The 22081-nt window shown below is 35.5% G+C and overlaps 1 protein-coding gene across 2 annotated transcripts in view; it reads right to left on the bottom strand.

Annotated features, from left to right (window-relative positions):
* LOC150107557 (attractin-like protein 1) overlaps positions 1 to 22081 on the bottom strand; it is a 355255-nt gene that overhangs the window by 121568 nt on the left and 211606 nt on the right. For both annotated transcript variants that reach the window (XR_016548201.1, XM_090391383.1), the window contains exons 14-15: positions 15260 to 15398; positions 5379 to 5588 (exon numbers count right to left, since the gene is read on the bottom strand). Coding sequence is in view for 1 of the 2 variants with exons in the window: in XM_090391383.1 (XP_090247509.1) it covers positions 5379 to 5588; positions 15260 to 15398 (349 nt within the window). In the remaining variant the exon portion in view is untranslated. The remainder of the gene's footprint in view (positions 1 to 5378; positions 5589 to 15259; positions 15399 to 22081) is intronic.

Genomic DNA, 22081 nt, shown 5'->3' with positions numbered 1-22081 from the left:
TGTATATTTTGTTCTGTAAGCATCTACCTCACACCAAACAGCCATGAAATGAAATTATTGTCCATATTACTCATACTACCATCAATATTAAAAATGCCTACTCTAGTAGGATGTATTTCCTCAGCAATCATTAGCAAAACTCCCTCCTGAATACACTAAGGCCATCACAGACACATCTAGTTTCCCAGACTATATTCCTGCTACAATGTCTTCCTCTGCCAACCAGGTCTCATTATGCCTATGAAAGCTAAGAACTTTATTATGGGATACATTTATAGGATACTACGGCAACCGATGTGAAGTCATTAGCCTCTATACCACAAGTAGCCCAGTCATGAGGTAACTTCATGCGCAAACTTTGTTTACTTACACTTGAATAAAGGATTAAACCAAGAATATAAATTCTTGGCATCTTTAATTTATAGTATAACCAAGTGGTAAAAAATTTTCAACATCAATCTCTAATCCAGAGTATTTTAGTAATAAGGTGTGATACCTTTTGACTACTAGTATATGGAAATATGACTTCTGTATCACTTCGGTATCACTTCTGGGTATGGCATGAGACCTAAATAAAGGTTAAAACCAGTCTGGGTAGTGGCTCTTCCCATAATGCAAAGCATTATACATGTCTGTAAGGATATGTGCATTGCATTAAGGGATACTAAGACAACTGATGTGAAGTCATTAGCCCCTATATACAAGTAGTCCAGTTGTGAAGTTACTTTACATGTAAACTTTGTTTGCTTACACTTGGATAAAGGATGAAAAGAACTCCTGACAATTATTTCTGTTGCCTCTAGAATTAATGTTATTGAAGGACAACTGACTGTCAGGATGATGAGTGTTCAGGTAACTCTTAAAACAAGTCTGAAGTTAAAGCTGTAGTTGATTTCTCAACTAAATGCCACACCATACTTCCCTAGTTTTCAACTTTCTTTCTTGATGAAACTAGTCCCATTATTTCTGAAATCATCCCTAACAAACTACTATTCTCTCTTTTCTCTGACCATTATTCTCTTTCATTACACTCACAATTCTGACCTCTTAATTTATGCATGGATCTGTACTTTCATGCAATCACCCAGACAAATCTAGTTTCCTGGACTATTTACATTCATTCCTTCATTAACAAGTTTTTCCCCAGCACTTAACATTAAAGCCAGTAAGTTGTAATCCATCCAGCAAGTATATATCCTAACCATCAACAACACATGAATAAAAACTGACTAGTTTTCCTATTCTTTCTTTTTTAAATACCAATCCCACACACAAAATGTAAAACTGCAGAACATCAATGCGATGTGTTGGGAAATCTACTGACAATTTTCTTGAAGAATTGGAGGTTACAGTTGTTAAAGAACACTCATGAGGAAAGTTGTTCCAGAGGAAGAGAAAATAAATGAAAAACAACAGGAGAAACAGGTTCAGTGCATTTGTAGACTAAACAAATAGATGATACTGGATCAGTGAGGCACTATAAATGGAAGTACCAGTAGAAAAAACACAGAGCTGAAACAGTGCAACCATGTATGTGTGCGTGTGTGTGTGAGAGAGATTAAAACGAGTCAGTGAAGGACAATCATCAATCAGCCAAAAAATCACAGTCCTCTGGGCAGCATCAACAATTTTTAGAGGGGTTTCAGGTGCACCATACCAAATACATGAACAGTATTCTAAGAATGCATAGATTTGAAATTTGTATAGAGTTGGCAGCTGGATGGGTGAAAAGTAGCATCTTCAATAGAAACACACTGCCTAGTTTTTCACAGGCTATGAAGCTATTGATATGAGTTTATGATAGGAAAGGCTGGAGGTAATCTGTCCAAGGAGGAAGACTGATACTGTCTGGTGATTTGTGTATTACTTAAGGGTAAATGAGCTGAGATTCCTCTTGCAAGAAAAAAGGCAAGATTGTTTTGGTACCATAAGATAAGAATGTTATTCAATACAGAAAGTTTAAATCTGCATATCCAACATTGTTGTGAACTAGACATTCGGCACATAAAATGAATTTTGAATATCCTTATCTGTTATCCTTTGATGAATATCGCTCATAAAAAGCAATAAGCCAATCCCCCCCTGCATTAATTACTTTAAACAATGAGAGTGATATTCATATCTAATGAATTTCTGATATATGTCGGACAAGAGCAATACAATATGGTTCAAATATCATGGATATCCAAAGATATTTGAGATATTAATGTTATCCAATTACACAAAATTCATTTGCACAGCAAACAACATTCTCAAATCAACAGGTCACAGGTTCAAATTCTGCCATGGCCATGAATATTTTTGATTGTCTACAGGTGGTTGTTGAGTCTCATCACCTAGTGTGTGTGACCACAGCACCACTTATTAGAGACCTGAGTGGTTTGATAAAGTTCATGCCTGGTCTCTAAAGTAGGGTTTCTGGACTTGGTTAAAAATTAATAAAAAAAAAAAAAAAAATATATATATATATATATATATATGCATATATATGTCTCCGATATCGGAGACACCCCAAGAATCTCCGATAATCCTTACAGCATCTAAAACATTGAACCGCTTCCAAAACTCTTTAACAGACAGTTGCTCATTTTGCCTCATAGCTTCATTCAGACTTGCAAACGAACGCCGTGTGCAGCACACTTTGAATGTTTTTCTTTTCTTGCTAGCTGTAGAAGAATCGGACTTGCTTCTTTTGGGCAACATTATTATTTTTTATGCGATAAAATTTTTATCAAGAACATAACATTAAACAATCGCAAGGTTTGTAGACTATAAAAATCGTGTATGAATGGAGACCACACGAAACATGTCAGTGCTTGTTCACAGCATGTGCAACACTGGCGAATGCGGCCGGTGCCAGAAAGATATGACTAGTGGTGAGGCGTGACGGGAATACGTACATATAAGAAACCACGTAACTCCGGATTCGTGTAAGTCGGGGTATAAATGTATTTCTGTTTTAACTCAACTTGATAGAATTTTGGAAGACAGGAAATGATATGATAAGATCTATTGGAAGCATGTATTGTAGCTTTTATTTCTTTGCTAATTTTATTATCTTGAATAATCAATATTGCAAGATATTTGAAGGAAGTAGTACTTTTAAATTTCAGGTTATCATGGAAAATTGGTCATTTTCCTCTTGATTGCAATTTCTGCATACATTTAAATATTCAGTTTCATCCTGGTTGATTTGTAATCACAGTTTTTCAGCAGTAGTTTTGAGTTTTCTAAATCTCATTAGCATTTTCCTCCAACAAGCATATATCATCTGTATATCCTAATATTATTATTGTTCTGTTCATGTTATCTTTTACAGTTTCTTGAATACATTTTTCTAATGCTACATTAAAAAGAGCATCTCCTTGCTTCAATTCTGTCTTAATATCCAAAGTTCAGATCTAAGTCCATTAGCCAATGATATGCTTCAGCTGTCAGTGGATAATATGTTTACATTTTAATTAAACATATTAATATTATTTCATGAGGTATTCCTATATCATGTAATATTCCCCAAAGGCTTTCTCTATGAATGCTATCATATGCTTTTCTAAAGTCTATATATAAAATATGGACCTGCAGATTATAATCCCTTTTTTTTTTCTCCCTAGTATCTGCCTAAGAGTAAAAATCTGGTGAACTTTTGATCTATTTTTTTTCAGAATCCTGCTTGATATTCACTTGTATTTTCTTCAGCGCATAATGTAAAATTCTTTAAATATAATATTAGATAAAATTTTGTAGCCTGCTGACAGTAGCGATATCCTCTGTAATTTTCATCTTTGTTTCCTTTTTTATATACTGGAATGATTAGCTATTCTTTCCATTCTGTGGATCTCTTCTTTTCCCCATATTAAATTTACCAGCTTATGCATATAAGTGGTTAATTCATTTTTCCCATATTTAATGAGATGGACTCCATTTCATCAGAACCTGATGCATTGTTGTCTTTGAGCTGCTTAATACTTTCTTCTACTTCAGCTAGTGATATACTGAAAGAAAACTAAAATTTTACACAAATTGACTTGAAGGAGTCAGCCAAGGTAAGTTTAAATACCAGGGATTTAAATCACAATTGTTCAATAAATATCAACAGATCAGTTCCACTTTTTTATGTCAATTTGGCAAGGCCATGATTTACCTGCAGATATGCTATTGTTCAGTATGATGCCTTAATTTGTAGTATGTTGTTTTTTTGTGCCTGTGCATACTCCAAGGATGTCAATGAAGTAAATGGAAGTAATTAACCTGTTAATTATAGTATAGTAATGCCATTTTCATTCCACAAATTCAAATGAAGTCTAGCGACAGACAATTTTTTTTTCTCCCCCATTGTTTGTATGTTGAAACTGTAGATTTATGGTATTGACAGTTGATGTCAAAACAGCTAAAATGAATGCCATAAAGCAAATTTATCTTTTAACTGCATGCATTTTCACAATCTACTTTGTATATTCTCTGACAACAAAATCTGGGTTTCTTGGAGAAAATGTCCTGACATCCTTGTGTGATACTCTATGAACTAAGTAACAACTGAAAAGAACTAGCAAAGATTCTTCACATCATTGACAGGATTCAGATATTAGTGTTTCTGCAAACAAATGATGCATGTTGTTATTTTAACTCAGCCAATGAAATCATTTAGAATAAGACTATTCTCATAAAAGCAATATCTGAAACCCACAAGTCAAGTTTTCAATACTGTATGGCCACGAACCTAGCAAGAACTAAGATAGAATTAATTCTGTAAGTTACTAAATACTGTATTAACTTTTCACCCACTTAGAATACACTTAAGCATATTTCATGAGAAAAATCAGATAAGGATAACTTGCTAGACAAAAACTCAGATTTCATCTTCCTCGTTTAATAACATTATTATTTACATAATGATATATAGATAAATTTTTAATGGAACTTGTGCCATTATAACATTTATTATACACACATATTCACAAGAAAATTTTATTACTGCAAATATTTCAACCAGAAACTAACTGGTCATCATCAGTTCATCATCATAATCTCAAGGTGAAGCTACAATAAACTTAATAGGATTAGCATTCTTTGTTGTTGTAGCTTCACCTTATGATTATGCTGTGCACTGATGATGACCAGTTTACTTCTGGTTGAAATATTTGAGGTAATAAAATTACTGTATTCTTGTGAATACATGTGTATAATAAATAATGACAGATGATAAATAGAAGGCAAAATCTGCCAGCAAAGGGGTGGAGAGGTATAAAAATAAGCATTTCACATGGTTACTACTATTCAAATTCAGGTAAAAACAAAAAACTCTGGAGTTAAAACTTTATCACTGAAATGTACCTGAGATAACCAAATTTGCATACAGAAATAAATAAATAAATACTTGCCAGAACATTTTGATGGCAGAGTAGTCCACTCCATACACTGCCCAACAGTAAAGATAACTGCATATGAATTCAGTTCAATGCACCTCTTTTGATTGCTACACCACAAACATGGCCCTTGTGTACACTCTTCGCAAGTTCTACGATAACTGCAAGGAGGTTCACATTTTACCCGGTGTTCATCTAATAAAACTGCCTTCTCTGTCTTGCTTCCTGTTAACAACATATGTAAACTGTTTTTAGAATACTTAAAGACTTGAAAAATTCTATGTCTGATTTCTAGTGCTAGCTGTAAAAAATTTTAAAAAATACAAAAAAACTATCAATTTCTAAAAATCTTTCTTGGGTAAGAGCCATGTTAAAAAAAAAGATAATGACAATGAAGTTTGAAGTACATTATTTATTTATTTTAAAATAACTAAAGTGGAAGCAATGAATAAATTGCTCCCGTTTCGATCAATCAAGGTGAAAATTTGTTTCGCTTTTTCAGAACAGGCCAGATCTGGACTAATTGTTCAAAGATGGAGGGCAGATTCTAGAAGAGGAGAACATAAAAAGGCATGGTAATCAAGATTATTTTAAGGTATTATTACTAAATGAAAAAATGGGACTCGAGTAAAGAAAAAAATAATCTGCTTTTTTCCTCTGCTTAAGGATAAATTACATTCTTTATCCCATAGTAAAGCTTATTAAAACCATGTTGCTGTAAATTGCCTTAATTTTGGACAGAGTGATAGTTTAGAATACATAATGGAAAAACAAAGAATACATTTATTTTCTCTTGACTATTTACCATGCTATTAACCAGGATTCTAGACAATAATTTCAGCTCTTATTTCAGCAACTGATTTACCCACTACTAACACTGATTTTTGATTTAGTCAGATTAGTAGTTTAATAGCTGACCAAATTAGTGATAATTTTGGCATAATGTGATTGTAATATAACTTTTTTTTTTTTTTTTTTTTTTTTTTTTTACACATGTGTACACTAGATGATCTTGAATGAAGACTGAAACACTAGGTAATCATCTGGTTTATATTATATTAATTTATATTTATATAATATCACTAAAAAAAAAACATACGTACTAACCACAGTAATGACTATTTAATTCGTAAATATTTCATCCCAAGTATCTTAGGACATCATCAGTACAGTAGTTCAAACAATACTAGGAATAACATACAGTTAGGGCACATAATTACAATGGAATCTCAATATGCGTGCAGTAAAGGAAAAAGGTTTAATGGTATCACACGACTAGTTTCGACTTTTTACACAAAAAGAAACATTAAACATCGAAGATAAAAACTGTGAACAGCACAGGAAAGTCACTATAGATATTTAACGTGAAAACGTTGTAGTTAACGTATTCAAAGCTGTTCCTTCGTTGGCCACATTGTTGGGTGAGTGCGTGCATATAGCATCTCGTGAGTGGCAGTATGTGATCACAGCAGAATGACAGTTTGGGAGGTTATAGCTTAAATTATTATTTAAATGTACAGGGGTTGAGGATGATTTCTCAACAATTTCCCATACTTTAGGAATAGTAAGAACATCGTTGCAATTTAATTTTGGTCTGTGTAGTAGGGCTTCAGCACTTTCTTTATATAAATGTTCATGTTTATATAAAGATCTGTGTAAAAGTTTCGACTTCTCCCAATGGATCCTATGGTTTGTATTTTCAACTCTGTGTTGGGAGAGACCAGATTTCGTCGGTTTGAAGTTCTGAGATGCGTTTCTGAACAGACCTATCTGTCTAACCAAAGTAAGACAATTTGCAGGAGCATGGGATCTCATAAATGCCAGGTAACATCAGAGGTGAGAGTTTGTCCTTAGGAGAAGGTAACAAGTTATAGATTTGGTTGATAGGTTTGTAAGTAGTGGGCAAAATTGTATTTCTTCATAATTTTTGAAAGACGTTCGGAGATGCCTTTGATGTAAGGTATGGGAATCCTATGGACTTCTTCTTGTCTGGGTTGATGTGTGGGAAGGTGACTGATGATTTTTTGAGTTGTTTTAAGATTACATCCATTTAGTATAGCTGTATTTTTGATTATTTCTAGTTCTTGGTTTAGAGAATCTTCAGAGAAGCAGAATTTGTGTGCTCTGGAAAGTAGTGATTTAATGATGCCATTTGAGAAGGATGATGAACCGAAGAATTGTGAATGTAGCGACCTGAAATGTAGGCTTGCGATAGACAAACGTGGCAATGGAACCGTCTTCTTTTCTTTGAATGTGTAAATCCAGGAAGGATTTACGCATTCATTTACACAAGGAGATACTCTGTGGAGATTCTTTTTCTAGCGTAAAGTTGATGCGGGGGTGAAGGAGGTTTATTTTATCTAGAAACAGTTGTAATTCCTGTTCAGGATGATACCAGACTGCAAATATTTCGTCGACATATCATAACCAAATTTTTGGTTTGGGTTCAAAGGTGAATATTTTTTCTTCAAGGTGTTCTAGAAACAGGTTTGCTAAGTTTGGTGTTCCTTCTTCTTGTTTGTAAGTTTGACCTTTCCAGGTGAAGTAACCGGATGTGATAACAAATTTGAATAATTCAACTATATCAGAAATATTTACGAATTAAATAGTCATTACTGTGGTTAGCACGTGTGTTTTTTTTTAGTGATGAATTCACCACAGGTTTCGTTATTTTAAAAAAATTTATATAATAGTTCTTGCCATAATTAATTCCATATTCACTCTTGAGAGAGAGAGAATGATTTTCTGGCAATCTCAGTTTGTTCAACTTTGCCAGAATATAACTTGATATAAACATTTTCACCAAAAATAATCAATTATTTTCTTTATATCAGCAATGCATTCAGTGTTGGAATTACAGTTCAAGTAAGCTAACAGTTTACTGCATAGCTGATAATATTTTGGTGCAACACTATCTGATACATACAATTAAGAAGTTTGATAGTATATCTAATCTTGGACAAACAAACAAAAATGCATTAAACAAGCATATTTGGAATTGATGCTTCTGCTTATGCAAAGCAGAAATTAGCTATTTCAAGATCTAATGTCTTAAACAAAGTTCTTGTTAACAGGATTTGCTACATTGAAGACTTCTTTAAGTACAAACTAATATGGACTTTTCTGTAACAAAACTCTATATTTATGACTTTAGCATATGAATGTTTTGTGTCTTGATCTTTCAAGCTTTAAAATTCAAAGAACAGCAGAAAGTGTAAAGAGCACTATAAGAACTAAGTGATGTTCACTTGATGTACAAAACATCTTCTGGCATCAAAAATTTGTAACTGAATTTGTGAGATTCAAATACTCTGAAACTGTCCTTTAAATTATGCTTTTTATTCTCACATACTAAATGACCATTCTTTTTTTAAAGGCATTTAAGTGCCAATGAATTCAACATTTTTAAAAACAAACAAATAAATAAAAATAAGTAAATAAATCCTCTCATACCTTTTATTCTTTGAAGGGAATGTGCAGAACTCTTTTAGCCTAAAGTTTTGGGAAAATACTATGGGAATCTCTGTTCACCTACAGTCATCACTGATAGTAAGTTCATAGCTAATGATTTTGAACTTTACACATCAAAATAAGAGTATGGCAGATAAAAGATTACTGCTGCCACCTCATGATCATAAATGTGAAATGATATATTACTGTCTGAAACAGTGCATTTGTCCATTTTTCTGAATTGCAAGACTTTGGTTTCTAGCAAAAAAAAAAAAAGCCCAGAAAAAATTCCTCTACTCACTAGAATTGAATCTATGAATGCCTTCCCCTTCCCCATTTAAAAACAAATTTAGCATCATATTAGCAAATAGAGATAAAAAAATGATTTGCTGTATTTTTTGTAATGTAAAACAGTCATCCATGGGGGAGGGGTGTGTGGAAACAAGTATTACAATTACTGTTATTGCTTCAAAGCTCAATGTGGATAACTCAACTCATCCAAGGATCCACTCCAACCACTGGCCAACCCTGGAGTATACCATATTCATTGCACCTGTAATTTGTCCAATATAGGGGAAACAGGACACATGATTCCTATCAGTAAAAAGGAATATAAATGACACATTAAATATAATAACTATGGTCAAGCTCGTCTTTCTGATCATGCCCGGAACACTTTACATAGAAATGACTGGAAAAGCACCTGTTGTTTACATCACACCAAAGAGATTCTTATCAATCATCCTAACCTTAACAATAATGAGGGTCAAAAAAAGTCCCAAGCATATGGAAGGCACATATTCTATCCACTTCACCTTTCCCCTAAGAGTTCATTTTGAATAGAACCATAAGTAATCCAGGATTTAGGTTAATCCAGAAAATTAATATAACAATTGTCATGTTAAATTAGGACATCATTTTAACTGGAACAAAACTATCTATATGAAAGAATGTTTCTCTGATGTTGTCTTAAATAGAATATATAGCTTTGATGTAGTTAATTTATTTTACTTGCATTTTTTTAAAATTTTATTTATTGTAGTTTTATTTTATTTTCACTAGAGGTCAGGCCAGTAGAATAACTTGATCAAATCATTGTCTCTTCAGCATACTATGTGAAATGTAATTGAGCTTGTCTCTGTATGAATACTCCAGATGATGACCTTAATATGAAGGTCAAAATGTCGGGAAATTAAAATGTAAAATGAATGCTGATAACGGTGTAACACTAAAGGAAAAGGTAAGTAATTTATTTTTAATATTCAAATTCCCCAAACTTTTGGGCAGCACCTCATACAGAAGTCAAATTTCAGCATGTTTGGTAAAACAAAAGCATTTTTGTTTCAGGATCATACTCAAAACATTCAAATAGAAATCAAAAATGCTTTTGTTTTACCAAACAGTTGCATCTGGTATGTTAAATATATTATTTTTTACTGTGATTTCCTTCAGTAAAAATTTGAGGCTACACTAGTGTAAAGCATCCAGGTATTGCAGTTTTGTCATAAAATGTAAAAATTGTTATTCAGTTTGCTTACTGTTTGTGTGTGTGTGTGTGTGTGTGTGTGTGTGTGTGTGTGTGTGTGTGTGTGTGTGTGTGTGTATATATATATGGGAATAAATTTTTAACTTGGGTATATTGTATATTAGGATAACCAAGCAATTTTATATGCTTGGTTATTTTAACTCCTAATCCCAAGTATGCAAACAATTAAGTTTGCGCCTGAAACAAAGTTCAAGTCTAAAGATGGTACAACACCAGGGCAACTCATTGTAAAGGTGGGTAAAGCTCTGATCACTATTCTTAGTATTTTCCCATAATGTAAAGCACATCTCACTAGAAGATGTATACTGCAATGCATTATGGGTGGGGTCACTACCCAGACCGGTTTCAACCTTTTTTGAGGTCTCCTCAGTGAGTAGCTAATATACAATAATATACAATATACCCAAGTTAAAAATTTATTCCCATCAATATCTCCTCCAGAGATTTTTATTAAAACTTAATACACCCTGTTGCAACTTATATAGGTAAAGTTGATAAGGCTCTGTATTACTAAACCTTGGTATTTAGGGTCTAGCTACTCACTGAGGAGACCTCAAAAAAAGGTTGAAACCGGTCTGGGTAGTGACCCCACCCACAATGCATTGCAGTATACATCTTCTAGTGAGATGTGCTTTACATTATGGGAAAATACTAAGAATAGTGATCAGAGCTTTACCCACCTTTACAATGAGTTGCCCTGGTGTTGTACCATCTTTAGACTTGAACTTTGTTTCAGGCGCAAACTTAATTGTTTGCATACTTGGGATTAGGAGTTAAAATAACCAAGCATATAAAATTGCTTGGTTATCCTAATATATATATATATATATACATACATATATTTCATGCAGTGGATTTACAAATTCGGCTAAATGACATAAAGAAAGTTAATGACTAGAAGCTGAGAGATACCACATTAGAAAAACTATTTACACCCTCTATACAAAAAGAACCCTAACTTTTCGAAAATAGAAGAAACTAGTGGCGCCACTAGTTGTATCTTTTTCTTGTTGAAAGCGATAACCTTCATTAGTGTTATGTCAACTGTTTATGACATTTGTTTCATTAGAAGCTGAGTTATAGTGCCAAAAGTGACAGTGTTTTGATGAACGGTCAGAAAATGAGTTTCAAACAGAGATGTGTGATTGACTTTTGTGTTAAACTTGGTAAAAGTTTTACCAAGATGCATCAAATGCTTCAAAAAGCATACAGTGATGAATGCTTATCCTGTACTCAAGTTTATGAGTGGTTTAAGCAATTTCAAAGTGGTCGTGAGACACTCGAGGATAATAAAAAGCCGTGCTGTCCAAAAACTGCACTGAGCAAAGTTAACATCCAAAAAAGTGCGTGATTTCATCAAAGAAAACCCGAAATCATCCGTGAGATTGATTGAAGATGAATTCAGGATTCCAAAATCAACTGTGCACAACATTTTGACCGAGAGTTTGGGCCTTCGTAAATTGAATTCGCAATTTGTTCCCCACAAGTTGACTGACAACGACCAAAAACTGTATCAAATTGAAAACTGCAAGGACCTCATTAAAAACCACTCATAAGGACTCAAACTTCCTTGAAACGATCATTACTGGTGACAAAGTGTGGTGTTTTGAGTATGATCATGAAACAAAGCACTAGAGTGCTGAGTGGAGACCACCAAAAGAGGGGCATCCAAATAAAAAGTCGCTTCGAGAAGTCAAAAGTAAAGACAATGCTGATTTGTTTCTACAATTCCAAGGGCATTATCCACAAAGAATTCGTTCCACCTGGCCAAACGGTCAATGGTGAGTTTTATCTCAAAGTTTTGAAGCGATTGATAGTGAGAATTCGTCGCATACGGCATGAATATCATGGTGCAAGCAGCTGGTCACTTTGCACAATAATGCACCATCTCATCGTTCGAACATTGTGAGACAGTTTTTGAGCAAAAAACAAGTTTGTGTGTTGGATCACTTGCCGTATTTACCTTATTTAGCACCCTGTGACTTCTTTCTCTTTCCCCGAACTTCATTTGCCAATGAAAGGAAAGCAATACGAAACCATTGAAAACATTCAAGCGGCAGTAACCACGACCCTCAATAGTATCCCAAAAACCAATATAAAAAACTCATTTAATGAATTAATTGACCTTGCCAAACACTCTGTTGAAGCTGAGGGAGAGTATATTGATTGAAATAAATTATTTGAATAATTATAATGGGCCTGTGTTTTATTTTCTATCAAAAGTTCGGTTTCTTTTTTGGACAGAGGGTGTGTTATTTGTTATTAACGAACAACTAGTTTTACCTTCTTAGAAGACTTCATCAAGTGCATAACACGAAAAGAGAAATACAAAAATATACATTACAAAAGAACAGCTGTAAATTAACTTGTAAGCATATTGTTGACATTTGAAGGCATTATGGATATCACAGACCAGATTCTTTAAAGGAGTTCCTAAACCATATCAACAATCAACAGCAAGAATACAATTTACCTTGCAATTGGAAGTTAATAGTTCTCTCCCATTCATGGATGTCAAGATCACTTGTGTGTCAGAAAAACTGAAGATCTCTATTTATAGAAAAGTCGCAGATACCTTCATGTACAATCTCATCATTATTTATCCTAAAAGCTTGGCATCATTTCTACCTTAGAGTTACATTAAGTAAATGTGCTCACACCTTCCTCAGTGAAGACAAGAGATCACCGAAAACCTACAGTTGCTTCTTAAAATGTTTCAGAAAAACAGGTATCCTAAATAGACTGTTCATAAGTTACTATTTAATCCACCAGCTCACCATATTGAAGGACTTTATATGAAAAGGGCTTTATATCTCTACCATATATCAGCTCGGTTTCACCAAAGTTAGCTAAAATTCTCAGGAAATTTAAAATCTGCACTTCTTTTACTCCTCTATCCAAACTATGTTCCTTACTCAGTGCAACTAAATCAAAACATGACAGCCTAAAGTATCCAGGAGTTTATCATCTTTGGTGCAACTGCTACGTGACTGATTTTGGTCAAACGGAAAGATACATCGAGTTGCATATGGAAGTACATATAAGAAACATCACGTATGACAGAACTAGAGCCAGCACACTATCTAATCACTTTCTTGACTGTGCTCAACCTAACATGAAGATTGTGTCATTCATTTGGTGATCTGGAACAAATCAGAAAACGTTTTTAGATTTTAACTACCTAGAGACCTACAAACTAATCACTGACCAGTAGTATGGATTCCACCATTTACGATCTACAGCTGATCTTCTTGCTTTCACCACCCACCTATGGACACCATGGAAAAATTTGGAGAAACTCACATGGTTGTCCTTGACATTTCAAAGGATTTGATTGGATCTGGCACAGAGACCCCTAACAAACTGCCATCCTATGGTCTGCCTTCTGAGCACCACAAATGGATAGTCTGGATCTCCAGCTTTCTCACTGGTCACTCACTACATGTCATGGAAGAAAGTTTCCTCTCCTCAGGTCTCTCCACCAATGCAGGAGTACTCCAGAATTCTGTTCTTTAACCAATTCTCTTCCTCTTGTATATAAATGACCTGCTCTTACAGACTTCCAATCTTATCCACACTTTTGCCAATGACAGTACACTCCATTCCTCCTTTTCATGTGACAAACCTTGAAGTACTCAAGTATTAGAATCCTCAAGATCCAGCATGTCCAGTAGCTTGAGCTCTGATCTCCTAGCTCTAATCCCCATTAGACAAGAATGACCTTGTAGACTCCAATGTTACCAAAACTCAGTCCTATCTGATCTTTTGCAAGAAAGAGCTTTCATTCTGTCCCTTTACGTTCAATAATACTCTGATATCCAAACATAATCAGATTTCTCTCCTTGGACTGACCTGCACCTCCAATCTTTCCTGGCACAACCACATTTAAACTTCTACAACTTGCCAAAAAAATTTTGCACAAGACACTATTTCACAGCTGCTAACTCTATACGAAGCCCAAATCCTCCCAACCATGGAATATTGCTCACGTATTTGGGGTGGTGGACCAAAATCCTTTCTAAGATTGCTTGATTCTATCCAAAAGAGGGCAATTTGGCTAATTAATGATCCCTCTATCACAGATGTTCATTTTCTGCCTCTTCTACAGATACTTTCATGGAGAGTGCTCTGGTAAACAGGGCACTATTATTCCTCCACTCTCTTCCAGAATCATTAGAACAAGAGCCACTGCTTGAAATACACCTTGAAACTCACCAAACCAACTTCACTGCCTCCTCTTTTATTCCCTCTACTTCTGTTCTTTGTTCTCAGCCTCCCTTCTTTCTTCTATTCCTTTTGCCCACACATGGCACTAACGTGATTTAGTTCTTGTGGCTTTTCATCTGTGGATCAGATATATATAAAAAGATGCTATGATGAGCCAGAGAGAATAATTGTGGAATCAACAGGAATCGTCCTCAATCAAGTCCATCTTAATGGACTTGATTGGGGACATTATAGCTAAGGTTAATGAACTAACCATAGCTATAACGTATCTGATTGTCACTCTTCAGCTATCCAGCTTTTGCATATACAAGATCATGTCAATGTGAACGTGCCCAACAATACTATGGCATCCAGAATGCTTTCAAATATATCAGGAATGTTTGCAAGTTAATTTATAGCTATTGTTCTCTTGTAATTCGTATTTTTGCATTTCTATTTTCATGTTATGTGCCCCACAACGAAGTCTTCTAAGAAGAAGACTTCACTATCTGAACACTAATTGGGTGTTCAAATAAAAAATAGTATTTTCCATTTTGGGGTATCTCTCAGCTTCTAGTCACTAAATTTCTTTAAATATATATATTATTTTTTTTAATTAAAGCACTTTAGGTGATAATGTTTTATATACTTCTCTACTTTATTTATGCTGTTAATTCCAATATGGACTTTGTACCTCTCTCTCTAACAAATGTATAACATTTTTCTGTGACTTGCCATCCACAGTAATCTTCAGTATGACATGCATGACAGTTGTGCAGCTTATCGCAGTTGGTACTTTCTGCTTCTTCACATTTTTCAAGCTTAACAGTCATCTAAAATGTTAATTAATTAATATTACTTGAACAATAAAATATCAATGAATAAATATTTAAAAAAAATATGAATTTAATTGATTAAAAACAGTTTCTTTCTAAATGAAGTCATACTTTAAGAGATTTAAAGTAAATTGAAATTAATGCTACTTTTTCCAACATAAGTTGAATCTGTACTTTCACATAAATCAGTTTTGGACGAATATGTCGATTTTCTTACTTACACATCTGCAATATTATGATGGGAGCACTATAAGGCAATCAAATGAGAATAATACTGAATATCAATTTCCCCACTACCACAAATGGATGGAACACAGACATAGATTGTATGAGATTTAATGTACATTTATTAGGTTCTGTCAAAAACTGTTACAACAGTCAAAAATAAAAGGCATGCACCTACAAAAAAAAGTGAATCAGGAGCCAAATGTAACCAACACAGAGGTGAAGACAATTAGTAAGATCACCACACAGGAACCTGCAATTATTACCAAACTGCATAAAGTATATTCAATTTATGAACACTATAGTCATCAGGATTCTTCTGCAAAGAACAAAATTATGGCAGTTACAGACTCTTGTGTAAGGCATACAATACTGATTATGACAGGTCTCAAAAATTGCAGAAATTTATTTCAGTCTTGATATAATAATTAATAACTAATTTTTTTAGCTAATAAATTATTACATCAATATTTTGCCTTGTTCATCAAAGCATCTTCATGGGCACAAAAAAAATATGACTAATGCATATGTGAGTATACAAAAAAGAATTGAGACAGCCAGGGATGTGGGGATGACATTTGGATCTGGGGAGAAATTCAAGTTCAGTGATGATGAAGGGGAATGACTGGGAGGAAAGATACAGAGGAGTCATTTCTACGAAGTGGTGGGGCCAGCAGAACTGATTACAGAACCAGAAATGAACTAGTATGTTATAAAATGCCAGAGGTATTCAAAATAAGACTTATGAAATTGTATCATTAATGGAGTTTATTACCCAAAAAGGAAAAGTAAAATGTAGTTCACTGACAGGAATAGAGATGGAGGGATATGATGCTTTTCATGAAAACAGACAGGGAAGTGAAGGAGGAGCAGTGCTGTTGATGGTAGCAGAAGAGTTATGCCCACCCAAGGAGAGAAGTAAGGAGCAAATAGTGACAGTGGTTTTGAAGTAGTATGGTGTGAGGTTGACAGGATGAAATATTTAGTTGAGTGTTGACCTGATAATAATAATTATTATTATTATTATTGTTGTTCCGGGAAACTCCAAGGAGTCGACAGACTCATCGAGGGAGGCCCTAACATCATATCAAGAACAACATTCACACAGTATCTATCATAGCTTGCCTTAAACTCATTCACGGTCGTAGCACCCACAACAGACTCTGGAAGCTTATTCCACTCATTCACCACTGGGCAAGAGCGTGCTCTTGCCCAGCTTCCATGCATGGCCCCTAGTACTCCCACCACCAGTCATATTTTCAAAAATATCTTCTGGATCAATCTTATAAAAACCCTTCAGTAATTTGAATGTCTCAATCATATCACCCCTCCTTCGCCTATCGTCCAATTTCTGCAACCCACAAATCCTCAACCTATTCTCATAAGGTTCATTCCACAGACCTGCTATCATCTTGGTCACTCGTCTCTAGACCCTCTCCACTTCCTCCCCATCACGAAGAAACACTGGTGCCCATAACTGGGCACAGAAGCCCAGATGGGGTCTTATCAAGGCTCGACAGAGGAACAACAACTTGTTTGTCTCTGCATGTTAAAGTATTTTTCAGAAGCCAAGTGATTTGGTGAGCTGTTTTAGTCACTTTTGCAATGTGCCCCTTAAACTTCAATTCCCTATCCACCAACACTCCCAAATCCCTGGCCTCATCAATCTCCTGGAGTATGGTTCCACCAATGCGATATACTGCTGCTATTCTTTTCACCTCAAAGTGCATAACCTTACACTTTGCCACATTAAATTGACATCCATTTTTTCGAGCCCAGTCCTCCAAACTACCCAAATCATCTTGTAAAATTTTGACATCCTGTGCACTCACAATTGCTCTACCCAACTTTGCATCATCAGCAAACAAGTGAACACTTCCTCTCACATCCTTTCCAATATCATTGATGAACAAACTGAAAAGCAGTGATCCAAGAACAGAGCCCTGCGGCACTCCACTAGTCACAAGACATCTTTTAGACTCCACTCCTGAATAAACCACTCTGTGGTATCTCTCCTATCCATCTCACCAACCCTATATCTATCCCCATCTGCTCCAGTTTACTGATTAGGGTTCCATGTGGTATCCTATCAAAGACCTTGGCAAAGTCCAGTAGTATTACTGTAAACCCATTACCCCTATCCAGTTCAGCTGTCACTGTGTTATAAAACGTGAGCAAGTTACTGAGGCATGATCTACCCTTCACAAAACCATGTTGTCCCCCATACAATATCCCATTTTCATCTATCCAATCCTGTATTCTTTTCTTGACTAATTTCCCTAAGACCTTGACAATGATTCCTGATATGCTAATCGGTCGGTAATTTACAATAGCAGTCTTGGAACCACCTTTATGCAGTGGAACTATTTTCCCCTCTTTCCACCCGCTCGGGACTAACCCAGACCCGAGACTCAAATTAAACAAAATGGTCAAGGGTAATGATAATTCTTTAGCTGCTTCTTGTACAACACGAGCTGGTATACCATCCAATCCCACAGATGTATTGACATTGAGGTTATGCAATAGACTACTCACCTCCACTTCATTGACCACAATTCCCGTATAATCTACTGGTTTATTCGTTTCTGCAATGTCACCACCTGGATGATATATTCTTGCAAAGTGCTCACTCAGTAACTCAACTATCTCAACTGATTCAGTTACCTCCCTACCATCGGCATTCTTTAAAATCATTCTGCCATGTACATTTTCCCTTTTACTTGCTACATATCTAAAAAACTGTAGGATTCTCTTTAGCCTGTATGGCCAATGTTCTTTCGTAATCCTTTTTTACTTTTCTTACCACACTCGTTACCCTTCTGGCCTGCACTTTATACCATTCATGTGCCTGACAGTCACCTTTCTCCTTAAATTCCCTCCACAATTGTATCTTTTTTTGCAGCTCAAGCTTAATGGTGTTATTCATCCATTTAACCCCTACTTGATTTATTATTCGGACTCTAGGTATACAGTCAGCCAATGCTTCATGCAAGCACTTCTTAACCACCTTCCATGCACTATCAACTTCTAGTCCTTGCAGTTGTACATGCCATGGCACTGAACCAATCAAACTCCTAAGCTTGTCATACTTTCCAGCCCGATAATTCCACATGTACCCTGTCTTAATTGAAAGTTCTACACCTTTAGCCACCTCCCAAGTCAAGACCCTATGATCACTCTCACCAATTGGTGGCAATATGGTCATATTTGTTACAGCCAAATCCTCAGATGTAATTACTAGGTCAAGTACTCTCTGACCCCTAGTATTTTCCATTACATGCTGTCGCAGATAGTTATCCCTTAATAACCGCATAAAATCCAATTCCTTCCTCCCGTGTGTCCTCTCCTCACTCCAATCAATGCGACCATAGTTGAAATCTCCCATAATAATCACCCTCCTTCTGCTCATTTCTTCTAATTGCTTGTGCGTACTGTCACTACCATCTTTTCCATCACCTGGTCTATAGCAGCACCCAATTGTATATTTAGTTCTGCTAGCCACAATCTCACACCAAATGGCCTCAAATGTGCTCTTTTCTCTATCCTGCAATTCAACTTCTATTCTCCTTGGCTGTAGCTCATCAGCTATCATCAACAATACTCCTCCCCCCATTTTATTCTCTCTGTCATTCCTGAACACACTATACCCATCACATTCAATCCCACTGGCTATATCATCTACCAATAACCTGTGGTCTGGAAGTGCCAACCATGGCCAAAAACTCTTCCTTCTTGTTCCTAATACTCCTAGTATTAGTGTACATGAATTGAAGACCCCCATTAGCCCCAACCCTACCTTGATGCCTTATATTAACTATTCCACTCTGATTTGTTGTCCTTATTTGCTCTGGCATATTATGTTCATTCTTACATTCAACTGCCTCCCTAAGGACTGTATATCTACTCGCCACCCCCCCCCCCCCTTAACAAATCTAGTTTTCCTGAATTGGCACATCCACTACATTCAGCAACACTTTCTCAAGTCTTCTTACACCGTAACCATTCAAATGCAAGCCATCCATCTTATACAGATCCTTTCGCCCATCAAACTCACTCCACACGTCCATAAATTCCACACCACTCGTCATACATAACCCACACATAAAGTCATTCGCAATTATGGCCCTCCTTTTAAACATTTCATTGTCATACCGTGGCAAAAGACTAATCATTCTAACTCTCTCACTCTTTTCTTTTGCTACCTCAAACAATTCATTCAGGTCTTCTATCATTTCCATTTTATCTCCTTTCAAATCATTCGTACCTGCTACAACAATCATTTCTTTCACCCTTTCCTTTGGCTCTTTAATAGACTCAGTTACATCCTTTATGGTCGCACCAGGTTGGTATAATTTTGTCAAATCCTCTACTAACATACCTCGTACTAACGAGTCTCCATACAATATTGTTGTTGAGGGTAATGAGAAATAAATGTACAAGCAAATTAGTCTAATAAAAAAGGGTGATTTTAATTATGGTAATACAGACTGGAATGAAAAGACAGTATTTGGGGACAGAGAATGAATTCCTTTAGTTTTTGAGGAACAACTACCTTAGGAATTACATCATAGAGGGCACAAGAATCAAGGATCTTGGATTTGATTATCTCATCAGTAGATCTAGTGTCAAATTTCCTCTAGATGGTAAAAGTGACCATAAAGTCATTACTTGGGTGTTGGCCGCAAACATGAGAACTTCTGGAAAGAATATATGTGAAACTATAAGGCTGGTAATTACAAGTTCAGGAAATAGTTCATAAGGTTCTGATAACACTATACTGCTGGTAGATGTGAGATATGACAGGTGATATATGCACATTCTGGTGTGAGTGGAAGGTGCATATATCATCTGTCACAACAGAGAGAGTAAAAGATAAGGATTCATTGGGTAGTCAGGTAACCAGTGTCAAGGAAGGACAAAGAATTGTTTTCTTTTCATTGGTGAAACAGACCTCAGGTGTTGGATGTTGAGGTGTGCTAAAAACCTTTCCCATGTACCCAAACCATATGAAGAAGAGGTTGTCCATTGTAGCATAGCCATATTGTGGGTTTGAGAAGGAGCAGTCTAGGGCAGCATTTTCAAAATGTTCCATGAATATATTGACAAGGGAGGGTGTGTGTGGGGGGGAAGAGAATACTATGCCTCCTATCATCATGTAGGTTTTTGCCTGCAATGCAAAATAGCCTGTTGATAAAACTGAATAAGACTACTGTCATTAAATTCTTCTTTTTCAAAGATCTATCCAAAGTTCAAGATTCAGCATGTTGCACAGTTTTCTCTGTAGCAATTTAACAGTAGTGTCTGGGTCAGCTAACATGGGGTGTGTGTGTGGGGGGGGGGGAATGTTGATTTGTTCCCTCAAAAAAATTGAACCTCATACACGGTAGATTTTTTTTTTTGGTTGGCTCCATACACAAGAGGTTGGCTGGTCAACCTATAGTACATCAGTAAATACGGTAAATAAATAAATAAATAAATAATAAAACGTACGCTGAGTTTGCTAAGATTCCATTCACATTCAGATAACTTTTATTACAGTATGCTGTTATAATTATTCTATTTTATTATTAGTTATTGTTGTTAATCTCTATCTGTGCCTAATTTATAAATTAAATTTTATCGTAGGTATGATCATAGTATATATGTATTTCATATACATAGTATAGGAAAAAAAAAAAAAAAAAAAAAATATATATATATATATATACCCTCTGTCAAAAAAAGAAACCGAACTTTTGATAGAAAATAAAACACAGGCCAATTATAATTATTCAAATAATTTATTTCAATCAATATACTCTCCCTCAGCTTCGACAGATTGTTTGGCAAGGTCAATTAATTCATTAAATGAGTTTTTTATATTGGTTTTTGGGATACTGTTAAGGATCGTGGTTACTGCCGCTTGAAAGTTGTCAATGGTGTCGTATCGCTTTCCTTTCATTGGCAAACGAAGTTCGGGGAAAGAGAAAGAAGTCACATGCTCAATAAGGTAAATACGGCAAGTGATCCAACACACAAACTTGTTTTTTTGCTCAAAAACTGTCTCACAATGTTCGAATGATGAGATGGTGCATTATCGTGAAAAGTGACCAGCTGCCTGCTCCACGATATTCATACCGTATGCGACGAATTCTCACTATCAATCGCTTCAAAACTTGGAGATAAAACTCACCATTGACTGTTTGGCTAGGCGGAACGAATTCTTTGTGGATAATGCCCTTGGAATTGTAGAAACAAATCAGTATTGTCTTTACTTTTGACTTCTCCAAGCAACTTTTTTTTCTGATGCCTCTCTTCTGGTGGTCTCCACTCAGCACTCTAGTGCTTTGTTTCAGGATCATACTCAAAACACCACACTTTGTCACCAATATGATCGTTTCAAGGAAGTTTGAGTCCTTACGAGTGGTTTTTAATGAGGTCCTTGCGGTTTTCAATTCGATACAGTTTTTGGTCGT

Source organism: Typopeltis vanoorti, chromosome 4 (genome assembly GCF_054136105.1).
Source record: "Typopeltis vanoorti isolate ZY-2024b chromosome 4, IOZ_Tvanoo_1.0, whole genome shotgun sequence".
Classification (NCBI taxonomy): Eukaryota; Metazoa; Arthropoda; class Arachnida; order Uropygi; family Thelyphonidae; genus Typopeltis; species Typopeltis vanoorti.
This window is presented reverse-complemented; position numbering and strand designations above follow the sequence as displayed.